Source organism: Nelumbo lutea, chromosome 3 (genome assembly GCF_056320005.1).
Source record: "Nelumbo lutea isolate HS-2025 chromosome 3, American lotus-T2T, whole genome shotgun sequence".
NCBI lineage: Eukaryota > Viridiplantae > Streptophyta > Magnoliopsida > Proteales > Nelumbonaceae > Nelumbo > Nelumbo lutea.
Window position 1 is genome coordinate 28,836,491 of NC_142686.1, and position 23,437 is coordinate 28,859,927.

At 37.9% G+C, this 23,437-nt stretch overlaps 1 protein-coding gene across 1 annotated transcript; it reads right to left on the reverse strand.

Annotated features, from left to right (window-relative positions):
* Positions 1-618: 618 nt before the first annotated feature.
* Positions 619-16,777, reverse strand: LOC148863898 (uncharacterized). The gene is made up of 5 exons (XM_088977543.1): positions 15,668-16,777; positions 11,178-11,236; positions 10,919-11,047; positions 9,007-9,142; positions 619-1,095 (listed from the first exon to the last, which is right to left on the reverse strand). The coding sequence occupies exons 1-5, from the start codon at positions 16,364-16,366 to the stop codon at positions 775-777; spliced, it is 1,344 nt and encodes a 447-aa protein (XP_088833669.1). The 5' UTR covers positions 16,367-16,777; the 3' UTR covers positions 619-774.
* Positions 16,778-23,437: the final 6,660 nt, after the last annotated feature.

A 23,437-nucleotide genomic window follows, 5' to 3' on the forward strand; every position in this document is an offset into this window, starting at 1 on the left:
AGACAGGTATCAATATATCATGATTTAAGAAGTCTTGTTACAGTAGGAACTGTTTGAAAGAGAAGCTATACTGTGAGAAAGTAAACTTCAAAAGAGGAAAATAATGCAGTACTTGTTCTGTGTGAAATTCTTTTGCCTTGCACCTGGTTTACTGGTCTTAACATTGTTATTAAGACATGATGATACGATTGCTTCCAAGGAATTGCCGATATTTCGAAGAGTAAGTTTTAACAAAATTTTCAGTTGAATTGTGTTGCTGAGGTCCATTGAATAAGATTTATTTTCCTTTTCCCTCTGTGAACCTTTTAACTGTCTAACAAGTAGCAACTGATGTTTAGATGAAGCAAAATATCAACATTTTTTCTCAAGAATCTCAATAGTTTTAGCGATGGATGGTCAATTAGAAATTTGAAGGCAATATTGACAAGATTATTCTCTGCCCAAGTATCTATTAAATTCGTGATTTGTTTAGCTTGTAATCCAAACAGATCTACAGGAAGGAACCCTTTTCATTCTAGCCATTCAATTCTAAGATTTTCCCTTCTTTATCTTACTTCTATGGACATCTCTGTTGTCTTTATAGCAAATAAAAAATTGAATAAAAGGAAAGAAGACAAGTGAAAGTATACAAGCTCCATGATTTTCTTTATGAAAAAAGGTGGTCAACAAATTTGAATATACAAAAATGTATGAACAAGGGTGGAGGATGAACAAAGCAAATTCAAGAAGTAACCTTAGGGTTCATACAACTGTTGATGAAAGAATTGGTTGTCATTAGGGAACACCAACATCTTTCTTCAGATGAAGCTCTCCTGATTCCGTCCTGTTGAAAAGCTTCTCAACCACTTCATTCCAGTTGGTTCTTCCTTGACTGGACTTTGATGTCGCATTTGAGATCTCTTCAGCTTGATTAGAAGCCAGCCCATCTGGTTCCCCATAGGCAGAGGGTTCTTCTGGTTTCACGGCATGAGGTACATTCAAACTGACGGCTCTTTCTAATGCATCCTTGTGTTCTTTTTCAAGGGTCTGTAACCTCTGGATCTTTTGGGTTTGAGGAGGAACTGTCACAGTTAAAGCACTACTTTCCCTCATTCTCTGCAATAAATAAACAGTACTATTAAATTTAGGAGCAATTTGTTCCCTCCAAGAGAAAGATAGAAAGATATTGAAGAAAAACTCACAGCAACAGAATGCAAGAGCAATCAGTTCCAGAATGGGTGCTATAATTCATTTTCACAGAGAGCAGAGAGGAAAGGAAAAGAAAAAATTTACAAGGAAGATGCTCTGCAATGGAATACACAACAATCAAGAGATACTTGGACGAAGAGACCTGGGTTTTCCTTGGTGCTTGATTCCTATGATGCATGATATGCTCAATTACTCAAAGATAAGAAAACAGGGTGAAACCATCATAAGATTTGGTTGACACTTGACAATTTCTAAAGAAATAATCGAAGACATTTTCAGCATTTACGAGATTCCAATTAATGGTTATTTATGACTTTCTAAAATTATGCAAGTATATGACTATCAATCTTTTTCTTAAATAAACAATTTCATAAGTTATAAGTGAGCTACATAAGGAGAGTTGAGCAGTTGATTGCTAGCCATTGAACCTTTTCTCCATTTCAGAGCTTATGCAAAAGGTCATATCAAGTCTACCTTAAGACATATTGCGCAAAGCATTTAATAGACTAGATATCTATAGTAGGTGGATTTTGTTAGCCAACTATTTTCTAAATATTGAAATTCTACTTAATTACATGTACTGACAGAATTCTAAGTTTAGACTTCTTTTGCACTTGCTTTAGCAACATAAGGTTAATTCTGTATAGGAACTCATTTATGAAAAAAAGCAGAAGTGACAGATCACCAATCACAGCTATAGTGTAATCAGTAAAGAAAAGGTATGAAATAGCAAATAAGCATGTAAATGCACTCCCCCCATCACCACCCAAGAAAAGGAGAAAATAAAATAAATGTAAGCCTAGTATACGATTGATATTTATAGTGAATAAATTCCCAAATCTTGCTAGGGATTGCATAGAATGCAATAAAGATGCCTACATTCAACATGTTGATATGGCTATTTTTCCCATAGTCCATTACTGCTAACACTAACTTTCTGACACGTACTGTATGAGCAGCAATTACTTTGGCATACAGCATCGGTGACAAATTTCAAATATCTACAAGTACCTGATGTGTCATCCTCTAGGAAGTAGGAATCATGGCTTGGGACATGGACCTCAGTTAAATATTGAGTTATATAAATTATTAAATATTCTAAGCATGAAATATAAGTAAGCCAATTAAAGAACTTGGAAAATCAAAGCATTGGGATGACATCTAAAATTGATGAGTGCCATTATTTTTATTTCCTTTAAGCTTGGAGCATCATCATTGGTGTGGCAAGACCCATGATTTTTGAGGTCTCCTTGTACCATTGCAGAATGAAAATAATTGAGTTCTTGTTTCTTGATATAGATATAGTGAAGTATCAAACATCAGACTATTAAGAATCAAAGTTGTCTGTCTTGCTAATGGAAATCACTGTAACTCATTTATTTCTTCAGATATGTGCCACAATCTAGTAATTCATTATACCCAAACCTTGGAAGATTATGCAAAAAAGTTTGCAGTTCAACTTTTTAACTAAACCAAACTACCAAAGTTGGGTCCAGTTTCTAGAACATCAATGTCCTTTATTCTTACACATGTAATTTCTTCTTATCATACAGAGTTACAGTACTCTGTTAGCTATTCATAATTTAAATATGATAGAACTTTTTGTTGGAGATCTAGGGAACAACATAAAACCTTGGAAGACAATCTCGCTGCTTCAAGCTTCTTTTCCTGGAACATGCTTAAGGGGTTTTCCACCGCATTTTATGGTTGCCATTCACCTGATTTAAATGTTTCAAACTCTCTGGAATATTGATTATTTGTGAACTACTTCACAAAAATTTGTGCCATAAGAAAGGGAGGTCGCACCTTGTGCCTCTCAGTGGGATGCTTGTAACAGTTCTCATATTTATTTAATAAAATTCCTCTTCAATTATCAAAAAAAAAAAAGATTTGTGCCATACGAAGTGTACATCCAGCCCTGACTTTTCTATGCCAATACTTATATAGGATGGTAAGGAAAACTAGCCAAGTGTGCATAAGGAAACTAGTGATGAGAATTGATGTAGGGAGAACCTGCAAAACAAGGGAAATCTAATTAAACTACTAAAAAGGATTGTTAGGCTTGATGATATATAAGGGATGGTTACGTTACAGAAGAAATTAGGACAAGTGCATGGTTTTTCTTGGATGATGTTAGTTGACCTAGGGAAACTTCTCTCAATAGAGTATGTGAAGGGAAATGCAGAACTGTTCTGAATTATTGGAAGCACTTGCTAGAGTCTGATTATATCAATCCTATTAGTGTTGAGCAGTCCTATCCAAGGGTTTGATGCTCTTCAGTGCTGAAATCCAAGAAAACAGACAAAAACAAGACTAAAGAGCCTTAGAATAGCTCTAGGGTCAATGCTCAGAATATTCTCCAAACTTCATTACATATTTTGCAATCAATACAAAGATATACAGACTCCTATGGTCAGCCAGACTACACCTACTTTGACTTCAACTCAAAAATTACAAAATTGACCACTCTTGATAAAAAAAGGCCAGTACCCAATGTTAGTCCCAGCTATCGGGAGTCTTGGGGGTGGGGGACTGGAAGTGTCTTCTCTCTCAGCTATCCGGAGTCTTGACCACTCTTGATAAAAATAGGCCAGTACCCAATGTTAGTCCCAACTATCAGGAGTCTTGGGGGCGGGGGACTGGAAGTGTGTTCTCTCAGACTCAAGCCCATATTCTCACACTTGTCAGACTGAGATTTTACCATTACACCAAGTGATGGCCACTTGGCAACTCCACCTTAATGCAAAAGAAAATTTTAAACACCTCATCTTCTACTTAATAACACATGAAATTTAAGTACAACTGATGGACAATTAGATCAAATAATCCCTAAAACCAGATCTAACACAAAAAAAAAATGTTAATGGCTAAATTTATTGACGAAAGAGAAACCAAGTGTAGTGTCGTCACAAGAAACAAAAAATTGCAAAGGTGGACAGAAGATGGATAAGGAATATCCAGGGTAGTAGAGGTTTAAGTTGGTCCTTTGCCCCATCCTAGGGAGCTTCTGGAGGAATTCTTACAATATGAAAAGATGAAGAATTGGAGTGTAAGGAGGAATTAGTTGGGTAATTCTCAGTTTCAGTGAAGTTCAAAAAGGAGACTAATAGTAAAGATTGGGTGTTGACAAATGTGTATGGCTCTAATTCTTATAGAGATAGAGACCTTTTCTGGGAGGAATAAGCTGCAATTAGGGGATTTTGGGAGGCCATGGTGTGTGGGTGGTGACTTCAATGCTATTAGGTATACAAGTGAAACAAATAACCCCAATCAAGGCATAACCACAAGTATGGGGAACTTTAATGCTTTGGTGGAGTCTTTGGAATTGAAGGAACCCCCTATATTGCAAGCTACCTTTACTTGGTCTAATTTCCAAAGGTTCTAGTGTGTTCTAAACTGGACAAGTTCCTAGAGTGACCTCAGACCACTGCCCACTTTGCCTTTCTGAGGAGTCCTACCAAGGGGGCTCCACCCCGTTTAGGTTTGAAAATATGTGGTTGGAGGACCCTAAATTTATTGAAATAATTAAAGGGTGGTGGTTGAATTGTGGGATCAACATTGATAATAAGGGGGTGAGGTTCTCCAAAAAGTTGAAATTTTTGAAAGAAAGAATCAAAGAGTGGAACAAGCAAGATTTTGGAAGATTAGAGGAGATAAAGGATAAAACTGCAAAATGAACAGAGGAAATTGATCTTAAGGAGGCTCGGAGAGAGTGCTTGGAGAAGGAGAGATCTGAAAGATGGAGACTAAAGGTGGAGTTGGAGGTTCTTATAAAAGAATAAATTTCCTAGAGGCAAAAATCGAGATGTAAGTGACTTTTGGAAGGAGATGGAAATACTAGATTTTTCCATTAGCTAATGGAAGAAGGAAGAATTCGATCTCCAACATTGAGGTGGAAGGACAAATTTTTAGCCAAGAAAGAGGATATTGTTAAGGTTTTTGTGGATCACTTTAAAGCAATCTTTGCCACCTTAGGTAGAAGGGATCTGGAGTGGGGCAAAGGTACCGACATTAAATACTATTAGAAAGAAGTTTCAACCTGGATGAAATCCATGAAACAATGTTCTCAATGGAAAGATCAAGAGCTCTAGGCCTTAATGGCTTCTCAATGGATTTTTACCAGGATTGCTAGAAAATTATAAAGGGTGACTTGATGAATGTTCTTGGGGAATTTCATGAAAAATGAGAAATCTCACCTGGAGCAAATGTAACATTCATAGTCTTGGTTCCTAAGAGAAAGAAGCAAAAACCCCAACGGACTTTAGGCTTATTAGTCTTGTTGGAAGCTTGTAAAGAATCATCGCCAAGGTCTTGGCTAGAAGATTGAAGACTTGTCTACCCCTGGTGATATATCAATTTCAAGGAGTTTTTGTTGATGGGAGGCAAATGAGTGTATGGAGGAAAAAAGAAAGAAAGGGGGAAAGGGATTGATTTGTAAACTAGATCTAGAAAAAGAATACGACATGGTAGATTGGGATTTACTTATTTGGTTGTTTGGGAAGATAGGGATAGGGGTCAGAGGATGTATTAGCTCAGTATATTTCTTAATCATGATTAATGGGGTTGCTAGGGATTTTTCCCAGCAAAAAGAGGTTTAAGACAAGGAGACCCCTTATCCCCTTTTTTATTCACTCTAATAACTGAAGTCCTAAGTAGAATGATTATCAAAGTTGATTTGGACAACTTGATTAGGGCTTGGATGGTATGGAGAAATGATGTGATAGTATCTCATCTACAGTTTGCAGATGACATAATAAGGGTAAGAGTTGTTGGTAGGAATTAATAAAGAGGAGGGTAACATCCAATTGCTGAAACTCTAGGATGTGAGGTGAGAGGTTGTTCCCTAGAATACCTTGGCCTACCACTAGGGGGGGAGGGGGGACCCAAGATCAAAAAGTTTTTGGATTCCTATCCTAGAAAGATTTGGCAAAAAACTGGCAATGTGGAAAAAGAATTACATTTCGCCGAGATAAAGAATAACATTAATTAAGTCCACATTAATAAATCTGCCCACATACTACCTATCTACCTTTAGGATCCCAGTCAAAGTAGCTACATGGTTAGAAAGGATTCTGAGGAATTTTTTGTGGGAATCGGGGGATGAAAGGAAGAATCACTTGATATAATGGGAACATGTAAATCTAAGGAGTAGGGTGGATTGGGAATTGGAAATCTTATCAAGAGGAATACAACTCTGTTAGGGAAGTAGCTATAGAGGTTTCCTCTCAAAGGAGATAGACTGTGGCACATGGTCGTTGAAAGCATACATGGACTAGGAGAGAATGGCTGGAATGCAAAGCTGGACTTACACACATCTTCAAAAGCCCTAAAGAAATCAAAAATAGAGGTACTACCTCCTTCTTGTGCTTTGTCAGTTTCGATGTGGGTTGTGGGAATAAAGTTTTTGTTTTGGGAGGACCTATGGGTGGGTGATGAGCCTCTTTGTCAACAATTTCCATTATTTTACTCCCTTTCAACCTATAAGTTTGAACCTGTGTCCAAGTTTGGTGTTACATCTCTAACTGGGGTTCAGGAGGGGCCTCAAGGACAATGAATGTGAGTCGCTCATATCTTTGCTTTCTTCTCTGGAGACTATCTTCTTAGACCAAAATACACTTGATGCTAGGGTTTGGATCCCATACCTTGACAGTTTGTTCTCTTGTGCTTCCTTCTTTAGCCTTTTAGTTCATTCAAATTTGGGGGGAGGGGGATATCTCTCCTTGTAAATGAAATTGGGTGTAAACATATCCCTCCTAAAGTACAAGCCCTATGTTGGGAAGTGTTCCTTGGTAAGATTAACACCTATGACATGCTACAGAAAAGGAGGCCTAACTCTTGCTTCTCCACTCATGTGTATGTCTTCTGTAAAGCTAGTGGTGAAACCATGAAACCATACCTCACTTATTATTCTCTTGTCATTTTGGTTTGGCATTTGGGAATATGTCTATTTTCTTTTCAGTTGCAAATGGGTTCCACCACAAGAAGTGGTAAGTTTATTCAACCCCAACTTCCTCAGGCACAAGGAGAAGAGAGGAAAGATCATGTTGAGGACAGTTAGAGAAGCACTGGTTTGTACGATATGGGAAGAAAGAAATAATAAAATTTTCAATGAAAAAAACTAGGACAAAAGAGGAGCTAATGGAAGCTACCCTAGTGAGAGTTGCACATTGAGTAAAAACATTGAAGCTTTTTAGAGTGTTTTCAACCAATGACATTCTTAGATCTTGATCTAAAGTAATGCAAACAGGTGGACACACCGGAGAAATGCAGGTGGATTGGAAGACCCTATTTGCTAATAAGCTGAAACTGAATTTTGATGGTAGCTCTATGGGCAACCTAGGTGTTTGTGCCATGGTAAGGCTATGGAGGTTGGTCAAGTCTCCGAAGGTCTAGAGAGGGCAATGAGAAAGAGAGAGGACACGGGGAAGAGAGAAGAAGAGAGGAGGGAGAGTCCCTTTCTCAGAAACCCTAGGTCAAAGTTATAATGTATTATCTCCCTTAGGGAAGAGTTGCTCTCCCTTTTTATAGAGAGAAACCCAAAGCTATACAGAGAAGGATTTAAAAGATGACCTTTCCTGTTAGGAAATGAGATCTTTTCTTTATGTTAATTATTAAGGGAACATTATTGGGGTTTCGCCACGTGTCTAGCGAAATCCTTCAAAGATAGGGTTTCCTTTCCCTTAAGGATTCTCTACGTATTCTACTTCTTTTCATGACCCTTTTATACTGATGTGGTGCGGGTGACGTTGTTATTTGCATTGCTTGCCTTTACTAGGCCCATAGGGCGTTCTATTATGCGTGTAATTTAAAAACACACGTGTATCTAATATTTATTCCTGGTTGTACAATAATTCCACGTTTGTCATGGGCCTGCGATGGCTTCGAGCTCACCGCAGGTTCGCACGCATCCAAAACTCATCGCGGATTCGCGCATGTCTGAGACTTATTGCAAGTCTGCGCGTATCTGAAACTCATCGCAAATTTACCTAAGCCAAAGTTCATTGAAACTCGTTTCGGGCACAAGTTCATCACAATTATGCGATGAGTTCATAACTCATCACAAATGCCCGATGAGTTGTGAACTCATCGCAAGCATCTGTGTGGTATTAATTCAACATCTTCTGTGCTCTGATGGTCTGAGTGACCACTATGTACCTACACCAAGAAGAGCAGGCATTGAGGGATCATCAAGGTGTGACGGTACTGATGTATTCAGGTCCAGCTGGTTTAGGAGATGCTGTCAAGGGCCTCAAGGCAGAAATCCTAAAATTGTTACAAGGATTGCAATTAGCAGGTCAGTTGGGGCTCAAAGACTTGGAAATAGAAGGCGGCTCACAACTAGTAATTCATTGGGCAAAACAACTCAAAGCAGCACCTTGGAAATACAGTCATTCTTTTAGGGAAATTGATGTTATTGCAACACAATTAAATGCAAATTTCAGCTGGGTGAGAGGATCTGCAAATGGGGCTGCTGATGGTCTAGCTAAACAGGGAGTTGACAGACCAATTTGTTTTGAGCAAACCTGTAAATTCTTGGCTGGAATCATCCAACAATTGTACTGAATTTTTATATTTAAATCTAGTGAATTTCATTTTCTGATAAAAAAAACCCTGGTCATCAAATTAGCCTAAATACTAAGATCCAAGAATCATTGACATGCCATATGGCCTGCTGGATCGTTTTATTTTTCCTAGAATAAGTTTTTATGGGATGTTCTGATCACTAACATATATTTCATGGTACAGAAATATTTAACATGAACTACAAAATGGCATGACAATCTTATAGAAATAAAAGGAACTGAAACTACTTCTTACCTGTAAAACTTTTTCTGCTTCTCTTTCAATCCATATAATTGCATGATCTGATGTGGCATTGGCTGATAGAACAATGTGTTCAAATCTTCCTTCAACTGGAATGGCAGTCCGCACCTCTGGAGGAAACCTTCCACATCTATATACCAAACATTGAAGAACTCAGTTTCACAAAAAATCAGAATCTTTATGCACTAAGAAACCACTGAAAGCTTCTACGGCTAGGTTTACAATGGTTAATGGATAGTTAATAAATAAAACTAGAGGAAAATTATATTGAGCTAGTACATTAAAGAAAAACTGCATCAATTATGCAAATTTCCACACCAGTTGTTTAGTAGGGCTACACAAGTCCAACTTTTTAAGGAAAAAAGCATACATCAAGCCAGCAATGGATGATCAGTCAGTCACTCTTAGCCTCTTGTGGGAAAATAAGACATAAAAATCAAGCAAACCCAACTTGATCAATATCTTGCCCTTTTCCATAAGAAAGAACTCCTTAAAGGAAAAAAGGCCTGTATGAACTGAAATGAGGAACATTAATTTTCACAGTTCACCTAACGCCTTACTCAGTTCAGTTCTTCCACGTGTATGAAGACTAATGGTAAAGTGGTTAATTGTTAGGCAATTTCAAAGATAATTGATATTTTTGATAATATAGTGACACAATATGTGGCTACTCTTTGGTATTTTTGATAAGCTGTAATATCTTTTTTGATCAGTAACAGATCAAAGATTATTGACAAACAAGCAAAAAATATAGATACAGAAATACAAAATCACTGAGTTGAGAACAGCCTGCTACCCCCAATAATACAGCATACACCATATATAGAACAAACCCTCCAAACAGATCCCCTCCCTGCCACCTGTTGAGGTGGGGAGGAGGACCAAGGACTACAATTCATCTCTATTAGCTCTTTTTACAATGAATGATCATTGGTAGACCTTTGAGTCCATCTAAGCTGTAATGTGGTTCAAAGGAATGACCTTCTCTTCATGCAAGTGGTTGTCTCTCCATTATGCAATATACCCATTATTACCCCAAAGTAAAAGAAGCATGTACCACTGGATTGCCATAGTAAAGCAGTTAATGCGTCTCCTTTGAGCCAACCTCTCATAAAAACATCTTCAGCTACATTAAATGGTGGGATCAGACATGCAATGGCTGTCACTTGGTAGAAGGTGCGAACCGACTCAGTTAGTAAGGTCTATGGCTGGTTAACAGAGACTTAGGATTGAATCCCACCTTCACCAGGGTTGGGGATTGTGATGCCACTCTCATAAGTGCACTACTGTTCAGAAAAACATACAGTTTCACCCTCAACTAAATTGAATCATGTAGTAACCTGGTAAATAAGCAGCATAATGGTTTCTTATGACCCACATGTAAAAACTGTTGAGTTGGTCCGGTTTGTTTTTATTTAGTTAGGAAGTTGTTGGGCTTTAGGCCCATTAGTTTATGCTTTTTTTAAGTTGTGACTGTTCAGCTTTTAGTAGCCGCCCTACTAAGGGCATCCTTGTAATATCTCATCTTTTTAAGTTAAGTATAAGTATAATGAGAGGGGGGCGGCTAGGGTAGATTTCAGAATCCTGGTTGACTTCCTACTCTCTTCTTCTTCTCCTTTCTTCTCTACTGCTGAAACCTTCATCTTTCCCCTCTTTCCTTCACAAGAAACTCGACTAAATCTGCAATTAGTGATCTCTACTAAAACAAATAGTGAATGATGCAACATCAAGAGAATGTGATCATCAAATAATAATTAATAATCTTGTGCCTGTAGTTTCAGTAACCATAGATGTAGAATACACTCAATATAGTGTCAGTACTGACACAAGAAAAAAAAATTATCATTCCAAACATTCAGGAAATGAAATTTAAAATTAACTCGTCAAAAAATAAAAGTTCTGGTACCTGCAGAATTTTCTTTCTACTATGTGATACATCCTTCCAGGAGCATAAAGTCTTCTTGGATCTCTCAGCTTCCTATCTTCTGGTATAAAGGTATCTCTCATGCAAACCAAAAATAACAAACATGGCAAGCTGTCCAAAGCATTAACCCATAAATGATGAAAGGACAATCTGCTAGCTCAAAGTATAACATTTGTAATGAAAGGAAGCCATTAAATTATTGACAGCCATAGCCTTGGAAAGTGGAAACAAGACTACTAACCAGAAAATTGACTGAAAAATATCTTCCAATGGTGTTGGCGTTCTTGGTAAGAAGTCATCCTGGATTATCATCACTTTGAGATATAATGTCAATTTCTATATAAGAGACCCAGCGGGGGGGACTTTTAACTCAGCATGGATAATAAGAGTAAGACTGTAAGTTTACAACTACTGAAAATAAGTTGAATAAGCACCTACAAGTATATCATCCTTGCATGGTAATTGATCGAGCATAGTACACACACTAACAGAATGTTATATATAGAGTTAGAATGATAGAATCGAGTTAAGAGATTGGCTTGGTCATCCACTGTGTGCCATGGCAGGGCCATGCAAGCTGCCCCAATCATCGCACTTGAGTTGGAAAAGCATTTGGAGGGCATTGGAGGAAGCAACCAGGTGCGGTATTTCAAGGATTGTGGTGCAGGCTCATTCCATGGGGCTGATTCAGTGCATCTATGGTGCAGCTAGGTGGCCATGGTGTGCGTGGTGGCAGTTGCATGAAATCCAGGCAATGAGCGGCCTTTTTGAGGAAATCCATTTTGTTCATATTTTCAGAGAGGCCAATAAGTCAGCTGACTTTTTGTCAAAATTTTGCATTGATGTACAGGAGTTAGTGTTGCTCCCCAAGGACTTACTACCTGAACTATCCCCGCTGTTTTTTGCGGATGCTCAGGGGGCAGGGGTCCTTTGGTTGTAAACTTTTCTTTCTTTGAATAATTTTTTTCTGTTTTCCTTCTCCTTAAAAACAAATCAAGTTAAGAGAGAACAGGGGACCCTCTTTCTCCTTTCCTTTTCACCCTGACAGTTGATGTGTTGAGTGTCCAGATTACTAGAGCCGATGCTAGAAATTTGCTTAGAGGGTGGAGAGTAAGGAGGGAAGAAATAGTTGTAGCCCACCTTCAATTTGTTGATGACTTGATTATTTTTTGTGAAGGAGATCCAGAGGAGTTGGAAAATTTAAAGGTCTTGGTAGAGAATTTTGAAAAGGTCTCCAACTTGAGAGTAAATTGGAATAAAAGTTGTGTAGCTGGAATTAATAGGCAAGAGTAGAGGTGGCATCTTTGGCTAGATCTCTAGGTTGTGAGGTAAGTGATTGGCCTCTTAAGTATTTAGGCATACCTTTGAGAGGAAACCCGATGTCAAATAGCTTTTGGTACCCAGTTTTGGAAAGATTCTCAAAAAGACTAGCGGGTTGGAAAAGGAACTACATCTCTTTAGGGGGTAGAATCACTCTAATTAAATCAACACTAGCAAAAGGATTGGAAATATTAGGATAAGAAACACAGATTTGTTAGGCAAATGGTTGTGGAGGCTTCCTAAGAAGCAAGAGAGTTAATGGCATAAGGTGATAAGAAGTATTCATGGAATAGCAGCAAATGGATGGGACGTTGAACTCAACTCAAGGGCTTCACGCTTTTCCCCGTGGAAAGATATTGTTTGGTATCTTGCCTGTATTCTCTCCTTTCATCAAGTACGATGCTTGTGTGGGTAATTGTGGAGACTCTATAACTTGATGTATCTTATTAGTATAGTCCTTGTTGTACATTACTTATACTTCTTATTCTTCTTTTCTCTTTCAGCCCTATATGAGCATTCTTGTAATTGTACATATCTTTTAATATATAAGAGACTCTTTGAGGTGGGGGCCATTCATTCTTGACACCTCTAAGATTATTCTTGTTCTTCTCTCTATTTAGACAAGAGTGTTGACAGTAATAAGATTCTTTTTTGGGAGGATTTGTGGATTCGGGAATCTCCCCTTAAGGATAGATTCCCAAACCTTTATTCCCTTTCTTTGAAAGAATCTCAATTTATCTCTTATATTCGTGTTTTTAAGGATTCTTGGGATGTGGAACTAAGGAGAGGTTTGAGGGACTAGGAAGTGGAGTTGGCAAATGATATTTTTTCTCTTCTAAATTCAGTTTTTCTAGACCACTCTTCTCCTAACAGTAGAATTTGGACTGAAACTTCTACAAGTAGTTTTTTTTGTTCTTTGTTTTTCAATGCTTTGGTCCTTCCTTTTAACCCAGTTTCCTCCTTTCCTGTTAAAAAAGTATGGAGCGCTCCGGTACCCCCAAAAGTAAGGGCTTTTTGTTGGGAAGTGGTTCTCCAAAAAACCAATACCTTGGAAGTGCTTCAACGAAAGAGACCAAATTGGTGCTTGTCACCTCATGTCTGTAGCCTTTGCTTGAGGAATGGTGAGACGGTGAATCACCTATGAATTTCTTGTCCTTTTAGTGCTCTAATTTGGGATTGGCTCTCCTCTCTCTTTGATTGTAGATGGACTCTTCCCACAAGTGTAGCAGATTTATTTGACCCTAGCTTTTTCCGACAACCAAAGAAGAAAGGAAGGGTAATGTGGAGAACAACAAGGGCAGCTATCTTGTGGGCAGTGTGGGAAGAGAGAAATAATAGGATTTTCCAAGGGAAAGAAAATTCAGCTCCTGAAGTTATCGAAGGGATCACCATCAAGGCAGTACATTGGCTGAAAACTCTTGACTTGTTCAAGGATGTCTCTATAGATGATTTGACTAGAGGTTGGAGTATTTTAGCAAGATCTTCTACTTCATCACGTGCCATACAAGCAGTTTGGTCCCCTCCTTTGCAGTGTAATGTCAAATTGAGCTGTGATGGCAGCTCTCTTGGGAACCCTGGACCTTCTGGAATAGGGGGGGTGTTTAGAGATGCGGAAGGAAAAATCCTAGCTATGTATTCTGGTCCAATAGGTTTGGGGGACTCGCTTAGAACTGAAGTATTGGCTCTAATCCAGGGGTTCAGATGGGCCAAGCAATTGGGTTTTCAACAGTTAGAAGTGGAGGGGGATTCAAAATTAGTAGTAGGTTGGATGCAATCAAATAGTTTGGGAACATGGTCCCTTAGACAACATGTAAGGGGATTATTGAGCCTCATAAAGGAGCTGGGTGCACAAGTGTATTGGTCTAGGAGGTCAGCGAATGCTTTAGCTAACAACTTAGCAAAACAAGGGGTGAATCAGGAGGTTTTGTTTTGTGCAGTATTGTAAGTTATTTGTTATTCAGGGATCACCTTTTACTTTAGAAGGTGACAGGTGTTTTTTATGGTTTTATCTAATGAAAGTTACCGTTTCCTATCAAGAGAGAGAGAGAGAGAGAGAGAGAGAGAGAGAGAACAAAACCAAGTCTGATAACAAAAGACAATGAAACCTCAGATCATCAAGCATGTATTTGAGTATGCCAAGATGATTTCAGAAGCACTTTAGGAAAAAGTATCTCAATAGATTTTTAGAATTTTTTTTTTTCTTGCAGCATGAGAACAGTAGTCTAGGCAAGTTTGTAATTTTTACTAGTCCTTCCCTGGAAAAGATGTGGCATTGAACATATGCTACTCTCTTCCATTTTATTGTTCAGAGCATCTAATCCACAATAAATTTAAGGCGACTGAGATGTTATTTCCAAGCTTATCCCTGAAGGTATGGAATCAACTTGAGGAACTTGAAATGTTATTTCCAAGCTTAACTCCGAAAACCATCACATTACTGGGAATTTTCTTGCTAGTAGCATTCCAGTCATGAGTGGTGTATATGTTCATTTTGATGTCAGCATCAATTTGATGTGCATGACTTATTGCTTTGTTGTGAGTATGAAGATGAAATTGGGTTGGTTACTATACCCTCGATGTCTTATTACTTGATTACTTTATCCACAAAATGACAAAGAAATAGGCATTCAGTTCAGCCACTTGAGACATTATCAAATGGCCCCTAATATGGTTTGGGCACATCGAGAAGACCATCCACAGCAGCAGTAAGAAATGATCTATTAACAAGTTGAAGGGACTAGAAGAGTAAGGGGCATACCAAAAAGGGCATGGGTTGAAGCAGTTAGAAATGATTTAAGGGCCCATAGTTTAACAATGGATATAGCACCAAATAGAAAAGAATGGTGAAACGGTATAGTGTAGGGCCACAAACGGATTTGATCACATCGGATATACCTAGATTCAAATTGAATCTTATCCATCAGATTTATACCGGATTCGCATCAAACTCAGATTGCAATTGGATATTGAACAACATTAATAAATTAAACTAAAAGTGGTCAAAATATTATATATGATTAATAAAATGAAATGAACCAAAAGATAGTATATATAAGCATATATACTTGAATTGAATCGAATCAGATCGGACAGGGGTGGATCCATATTCAATCCGATTAATAATGGATTATATTCGGATCACCCTTAACCGGATTGAATTCAAATTTGGACAAATGGATAGCATTTGGAACCCCTACTTCAACAACGGTCGATTGAAAAGATAAATGTAAGTTTTTATTCCTCAACGATGCTCCAAGGGTTGTATTGTGATAATAATCACTCTATACATAAAGGCATAAAATTTAATAATACCAAGAAAACCTCAAGAACTAGTCCATTCAGTCAATTCAACAAATGCAAAAAGAAGAAAAATTCATCAAAGAAATCGGACTCTACAAGCCTCTGCTTTACCTGCAATACAACAGAGTAAATCACGTCCGCATACTTGACCGCCAAATTAAGCGACATACACCTCGCCGGCGCAACCGCATAGCACCGCAGATTACTTCTGGGAATCGCACCAAGTTGGTCCCGGTTGTTAACCACCACCACCGTTAATAAGGCGGCGACGCCGGAACCCAACGAATGTCCGGCAAAGACCATCCTATACGACGAGCCATTATCGACCCACAACTTCCTCAGAGTCTCGGACTCCTGATCCAACAACCAAACTGCTGACTTCAACAACCCATGATGAACATACCCTCCATCAAACATCTGTATTCCCAGCTTATTGTCTAGCAGCACCTTGTAGTCGCTCCCTTTGCCGAGATTGAGACCTCTAATAACTAGAACGATCTCGCAATTGTTGTGGTCGACGTAGATGAGGTAAGGCGGAGCGTGGCCGTCAGTCTGCTCGTACGTAACGCGCTTCACGACCCAGTCCGGGTTCATGCGGTACCCACCGCTGGGGGGGAATTTGGGGTTGCGCAGGTCTTCTTCATAGACGGAGAGGATGTAACGGCAGATATGAGGGACTGGTTCGAATTCATCCAGGGTGGCAGGGGGCCAAGTGGAGCTGTCGTCGGAGCCGACGTAGGTGCAGCGCTTCCACGCCCAGCGAGCGAAGCCTGCGTAGACGATACACTCGACTCCACACGACAGAGACATTCTCTTGTTTCCTTGGTGGGGAAGGAGAGAAGGCTGAGAAACTACTGTACTTTTCTGGTCTCTGAAAGAGAGAGCGGAGTCTCGAATCTCGATACTAACAAATAGAGAGAGAGAGAGAGAGAGAGAGAGCGCTCACGTGGGCTGCTCCATTTGCAAAGGGGCGACACGGTGTCAAAGTTTCTGACTTTTGACAATGAAGGGCTCGCTGATTTGCTTTAACTCTAATCTTGGATTGATTCAGTTCATGGGTGAGAAATCTTAATTCAGCTGATAAGGGTTCGCTTGAGGTTGCCATGTTGTACTTTTTAGTTTTTAGTGTGAAGATGCTCCATTGTCTTCGGATTCGAATCGGAACCGGATCCATGTTGTACTTTAAAAATAGTGTCAACTGCTAAAAGTTTTTAATCTTTTTCAGAGTAGGTTGGAGTGTTTTAATAGATAGGTGTAAAAAAATTTTGAAAGTCCTCATTTAACGTATTTATAATGACGTGCTTATCTAATATGAACCGAATCAACCTTCAAGTTTGGATCGGATTCTATTAAATTAATTTGAAAAATAATCGATATTAGGCTGCATTTGCCACTCTTTATATTAAGGATTTATCTCCTTTTTGAAATTAAAAATTAAGTGTTAATAGAGACGTTTTAAAAATCAAATGCAGCCTTACTTCTTATTAAAACTATAAGATTATGCACCCATTTTACTAATAAATGCATGATAGTATTAGTTTTTCATAGATATCCCTTGTCCCAATTATATGGATAGACTATATGAATAATGTTTTGTTATTTCGAAATATTAAGTGTCATATTCACATAATTTATCTTTTAAATTATGAATGATTAAATCATTTCTTATTATTTTCATTTAAGTATTTTTAATTTATTTTTTCTCATTTTATCACTTATTGAAATTATTTCTAGGTTTTTTTTTTTCTATGGAAAAATCTATGATGTAGAAAAGATATGATATGGAAAGAGTTTTGACCAATCAAAACCCACCCATGAATTTTTGATAAATAACACCTTATTTTCTATCACGTTTGTAATTTTAGTTTACTGGTCAGTTGTTTTTCCCATATCATATCTTTTCCATGTTATAGTTGAACCATTTTTATATTTATATATTTTTTAACCTTAAATATTCCCCGTGGAGGGGTAACCACCATAAATTTTATTAATTTTCAAAAAAAAAATAAAAAGAGAAGATGAATTTTTTTAGGTGGATCCATATTCTAACTGATTATCAATGGATAAATTAGAATTGCATTATTTGAATCTGGTCTCAAGCAACATGATCCGACACCATACTATCTTAAGATGAGATTGTGAGTGGGACCTTCCATATATAAGATGTACAGTGTCAAATCATACTCTTAAGAGAGACTCCTCGGTGTGATGGTGTTGAATGTCCTTTGTGACTTTGTTTTAGTAACACAATCAATACCAAGCCGTTATGCTTGAATCTAGTTTGTTAGGCTGATTGGATACTTTTATTATCTCTATTACAATTCAATCTCTTTTATTTTGTTCTTATTTTGCCTTCATTGAGGCGTAATAAACAACTATTGCATTGTATTGTGTGCCCATTTTGTCGGATGCAAAAATGCAACACAGATGCACAACAGCACAACACCAAAACTCATTCTCACTCTCCACTTGCAAAAGTCGTATTCACTCTCCACAACGGCACAACATAAATGCAACATATCCCAACCGTGTATTGGGAATATCTCTTAGTTTGCAAGGCGCCATTGTGGGGCCAAGTGTGATTTTGAAAGAGAAAGGATAGGTTCATAAGTCTCTTTTGTGTCTGGTGGGTAAAAGAACTGTTGTATTGCTACTTTTTTGTTTTTTGTTTTTTTTTCTTTTCTCTTTTCCTTAATATGCAATAAAAAGGGCCAGACTCAGGAGTATGTACTTGTTCACTCATTCTAGTTTGTTTTTTTTAATGGAAAATCTATAATGCCTAAAAAATATGATATGGGAAAGAGTTTTGACCAATCAAAAAATCCACCCGTGAGTTGTAATGAATAATCATGAGTGCTTCGCATATTATGTGTTTTTATTATCATAGTTGAACCCTTTTCTGATAGGTATGTTCAATCATTCTAGTTACGTGAAAAAAAAAAATCTCGGTTCTTTTATATTACTAGTATGTGTGTATCTGTTTTACACATGACAAATTTTGAGATGCCGAAAGGATAGTATATTATATGTTTTCAAAGTTTTCTATAATTTTGTTATATTTCTATGTCTATAAAATTTATTCTTATTTGTCATACTTATTATGGTTCATTAATATAGAGATATGTCCAAATGTTTTCTACATAAGTTATATATTTTTGTACATTTTGTATATTTTACTTTTAAAATTTTATTATTTAATTATAACTTTACGGGTTGATACCCAAAATATTGAATTAATCTACCAAGAAATAGGGAAATAGTTTCACTTTTGGGTTAGTTTTGAATTTTTTTATTTTATTTATATCACTAATGAAAAGTTAAAAAAAATATTATTTATCATGTATAGTTTTTAATATTATCAATTTAAAATGTTAGAGATGTATCCAAATGTTTTTCTATAGTTTCTACCTTTTTCGTATTTTTTTATTTTTTCTTTTTAATTTTTATTATTTAAGTATGAATGGTTGACACATATGACCCAAAAGGTTGAACTATTAATCCACCATTAGGAAAACACTTTCATTTTTGGGTTTGTTTTAAAATTTATATTTCATTCCCAACATCAATAAAGTAAATATTATTAATCATACTTAATTTTCTTTAATATGAAAAATTAGATAGGTACCAAAATGTTATTTACCAAAATCTTGTATTATTATATAATATTTTATGCTATATATATTGATGTTGCACGATCTGGGCACTCCTAGCTGGTTGTGACTTGGCTTCTGCCTGGAACGGACGGCACTTGAGAGGAAGGAGAAGGTGAAGGGTTCCCGGGGAGTTTTCCCGGTGGGAACACTCCGATGGCTAAGTTAGAATTGAAGAATTCTCAAAGAAGGAACAGAGAGTAAGAGTGCTGAAAGTGCTTAAGCTTCAATACCTTTGCTTCGTGAGGGTTGGGGTTCTTTCATGTCGGAGCTGGATCACACCTGGCATAACCGCCATTGCCCTAACCGTTACTACCAGGGCAAGTGTGACAGGTACAGGTTGCTGCTACAAACTGCTATTGCCAGGTACGGACTCGACAGACGCGTCATGCTTTTCAGAGATAGCAATTAGAGCGCCGCCTGGCAAGGGATCAGAACCCTGCCACCGGATTCGACAGGTATGGATGTCAGGCAGGTCTCCTTGCATCCTGTCGAGCTATTGCACGCCGGACCGCCTGGGGCAGGTTTATCTCGACACCAAGGTGCCGAGGTGCCTGCATTGGAGGCGGTGCTGCCCCGAGGTGCTTCTCCCTCGGGACACTTAGCCAAGAACCGGGGTGCTCCCTTCTTAGGAAGGGAGAGCTCGGAGTCCCTTAGGAGGAGTTTGGGATCTCCCACACTTGGTGGGAGTCAAGGTTGGTCGGGTGTTAGTTCCCGACGAGTCGCTTGACCCGCCGAGTGGCCAGTGTTGGACTCGACAGGTCCCTCCCGCGAGTCGCGGTGGTGCTGTCAGGCAGAGCTGCTCGTTGAGCCAGGTCACGCACACGTGTCCCTGTGCTACGAGGTCGGGCCAAATCACCCTCTATCAATTGCCCCTCACTCCCCGTGCTAAGGGTGGTGACCCAGCATGGAGAGTTCACGGTGTGCCGGATGGATTTAGCTCAGTACTTATGCCACCCTGTCAAGGAGTTCACTAAACGTGGTGGCATACAACATTCTGGTGGATTCTTTGGCCAAAGAAGGGAGGATTAGTGAAGCACGTGATGTGTTTGAAGTAATGCTGCAAAAAGGGAGAGGAGCCTGATTGTATCTCTTACAATGCTTTGATTCATGGCATGTGTCATTCAGAGATGTGGGAAGAAGCCATGAGGTTGTTAAATGAAATGGTGGAACGAGGACTCTCACCATATACTGTGACCTACAATTCGTTGTTGGATGCTCTTTGCAAGAAAGGAATGACTACAAAAGCACACAAGCTATTAGAAGTAATGATTCAAGCAGGGGTGGAGCCTGATATTATAACATACACTGCATTGATAGATGGATACTGTTCACATGGTAAAATGGATGAAAGCAAAAGAGGTCTTTGCTTCCATGGTGAGTAGGGGTCTTGAGCCTGATATATTTTCTTATAACAGGTTAATTAAAGGTTATTGCAAAAGTGGGAGAATAAACCAGGCAATGCAGCTCCATAGAAAAATTCATCAGAGAGGATTGGTGCCTGATTCTTTTACTTACAACGCTCTCATACGTGGATTATGCCAAGTGGGCCATGTCGGATCCGCACAAGAGGTGTTGAATGAAATGTGTGTTAATGGGAAAAATCCTGATCTGTGGACCTATTCCATATTGATAGATGAACTTTGCAAAAACAAACTTATTGATGAGGCAGTAGAGTTACCGCATGAGATGGAGCAAAGTGGATTAGAACCAAATAATGTTATTCTCAACATCCTTCTTAATGGAATGCTCAATGCTTCTAAATTTGAAGATGCTTGGAAATTTTTCACTACCATTGTTGATAAAGGTTTACAACCTGATTTTACAACGTTTACAATAATGATAAATGGCTTATGTACCAAGGGCTTGCTGAATGAAGCTCAAGATTTGTTGATGACAATGGAAGAGAAGGGTTGTCCTCCAGATGATTGCACTTTCAATATCTTAGTTCGTGGATTTCTCCAAAAACATGACATAGATAAGTCATTCCAACTTCTTAATGAAATGGCTAAGAGAAGATTGTTACCAGATGCAAAGACTTCGTGTATGATAGTGGACTTGATTGCAGAAGATGGATTGGATCATAAATCCCTTCAAATGCTTCGCGCATTTTTGCAGTATGTAGAATGAAAGGTAGTGTCCAATACTGATCTCTTTCAATCATTCAAAATGGGTCAATGGAGTAATTAGTTTTATCTTACATTATTGAAAATCAATCCCCAATACAAAATCGGGAAAGAATGTTAATTTCATAGCAGGGAATGGATGTTGATATTCTTTTACCATGTGAAGCTTTGTGGGCTAAACTGGAACCTTACCCACCTTGACCATGCCCCTCCTCATGAAGCGCATGAAGCACATAAAGGAGGGGCTAGATAAAAGAGAATAATGTTAATAAAAAACATAATACATATAAAACAATAGGCAAGAAATGAAAAAAAAAAGAAAGAACAAGAAAGACTTGAAATCTACATAAAACCACCAAAAGAAGTTGATTTATGAAACAGCAAACATGAACCTCACCTGAACTGTGAAAGGTTAACCCAATTAATTACATTACAATTTACAAACCTGATCCACCCAATTGACATTCCCATTGAATATGTAGTATCAAGTTAAGTTGCATCCTGAACTCTATTTTGGTTTGTATCGGCAAAAAAGATCTGTTACCAAAGATAAGTTGCACTGTACTTGATTCAACCTAGTAAGATCAAATGCACCATACACCATACCACACATTTAGGACATAGTAATGAGACCTACAGACTGCCATTTGCTCTTATTGCCGTAGAAAGGGAAAGTGGGCCTGCTTCAGAAATCAGAATCCTCTAATCCTCCCAAAACATATGTCTACGGTCTACCATGAAGCCTTTACTTGAAACAGCAGGGAAGTCACTTGACTTCTAAATTTCTAAGGATAATTATGCCATTTTCTTAGATGTATTCAGAGGTCTAACATCCACCATTATGGACCCTAGACCCTAGTCCCATGTTAAGTTGGGGTTTCCAGAATGCCCTATCAAATGTAACTCAACTTTCTTGAATGGAAGAAGTAAGGATTTGGGACTATTAATTTTTTGTCAATGTTTGGATAGTTGACAAAGAAAATTAGATGACACTTGAAGGGCATTTGTGTTTTATTAAAATGTCACTTAATGACTGATTAACAGATAATTAACAACGGGTATTGAATTGTCACGTTTTGAAAGTTTGGATACTGAACTATCGCACTTTAAAATTTGGGAACCGAAGTGGCACTAGGCACAAAGTATAGGGTACTAAAAAGTAAGACTCAAGATTCTCGGTGGGGGATCAAAGTGAAAGAATGGAAAATAATGATTCAAAATGGGTATTGGAGTCCCATTCCCTAAGCCCAACTATTGGATCAGAATCCTAGGTGGTAGATGAAGTGCCGTTTGTATTTTTGCTATAAAAAGTAGGGAAAATTCCTGATTAGTACTCTATACTTTAGGCCTAGTGTTACTTTGGTCCCCGAACTTTAAAATGCGATAATTCAGTACCCAAATTTCCAAAACATGACACTCCAGTACCTACTATTAACTAGCTGTTAACCAGTTGTTAAGTGGCATTTGAAAAAGATACAAATGCCCTTCGAGTGTCATCTAACTTTATTTATCAACCATCCAAACATTGACAAAAAATTAATAGTCTCAAATCCTTGCCTCCGCCCCAACTTTCTTGAATGGAAAAGGCAAAGATTTGGGACTATTAATTTTTTGTCAACATTTAGATGGTTAATAAAAAAAATTAAATAACACTTGAAGGGTATTTGTGTCTTTTTCAAATGCCACTTAATGGTTGATTAATATCTAGTTAACGACAGGTACTGGATTGTCATGTTTTAAAAGTTTGGATATTGAATTATCGCATTTTAAAATTCAGGAACCAAAATGGCATTAGGCCCAAAGTTCGGGAATTTTCCCTAAAAAAGGAAAGGGAGCGAGTCAAATGGATTTAAAAGTCGAAATCTTTTGATTTTGATATTTAGAATGGTAAAGATTGTTCCATTTTTTATTTTATATGTTTTAGTTTTGTACTTTCCAAAAAAATGCATATTAAAACTCCCACAGAGATAAAGAGAGATTAATTTTTGGAACGAAACCATAGGATCCTGAGAGTAGTGGAATTGAGGACTGAGGTTTCAATTTTCAAATAGTCCCTCTCCCTCCCCAAATTTTGTGAATGTTTGGATTTTGTAATTTGGATTCAT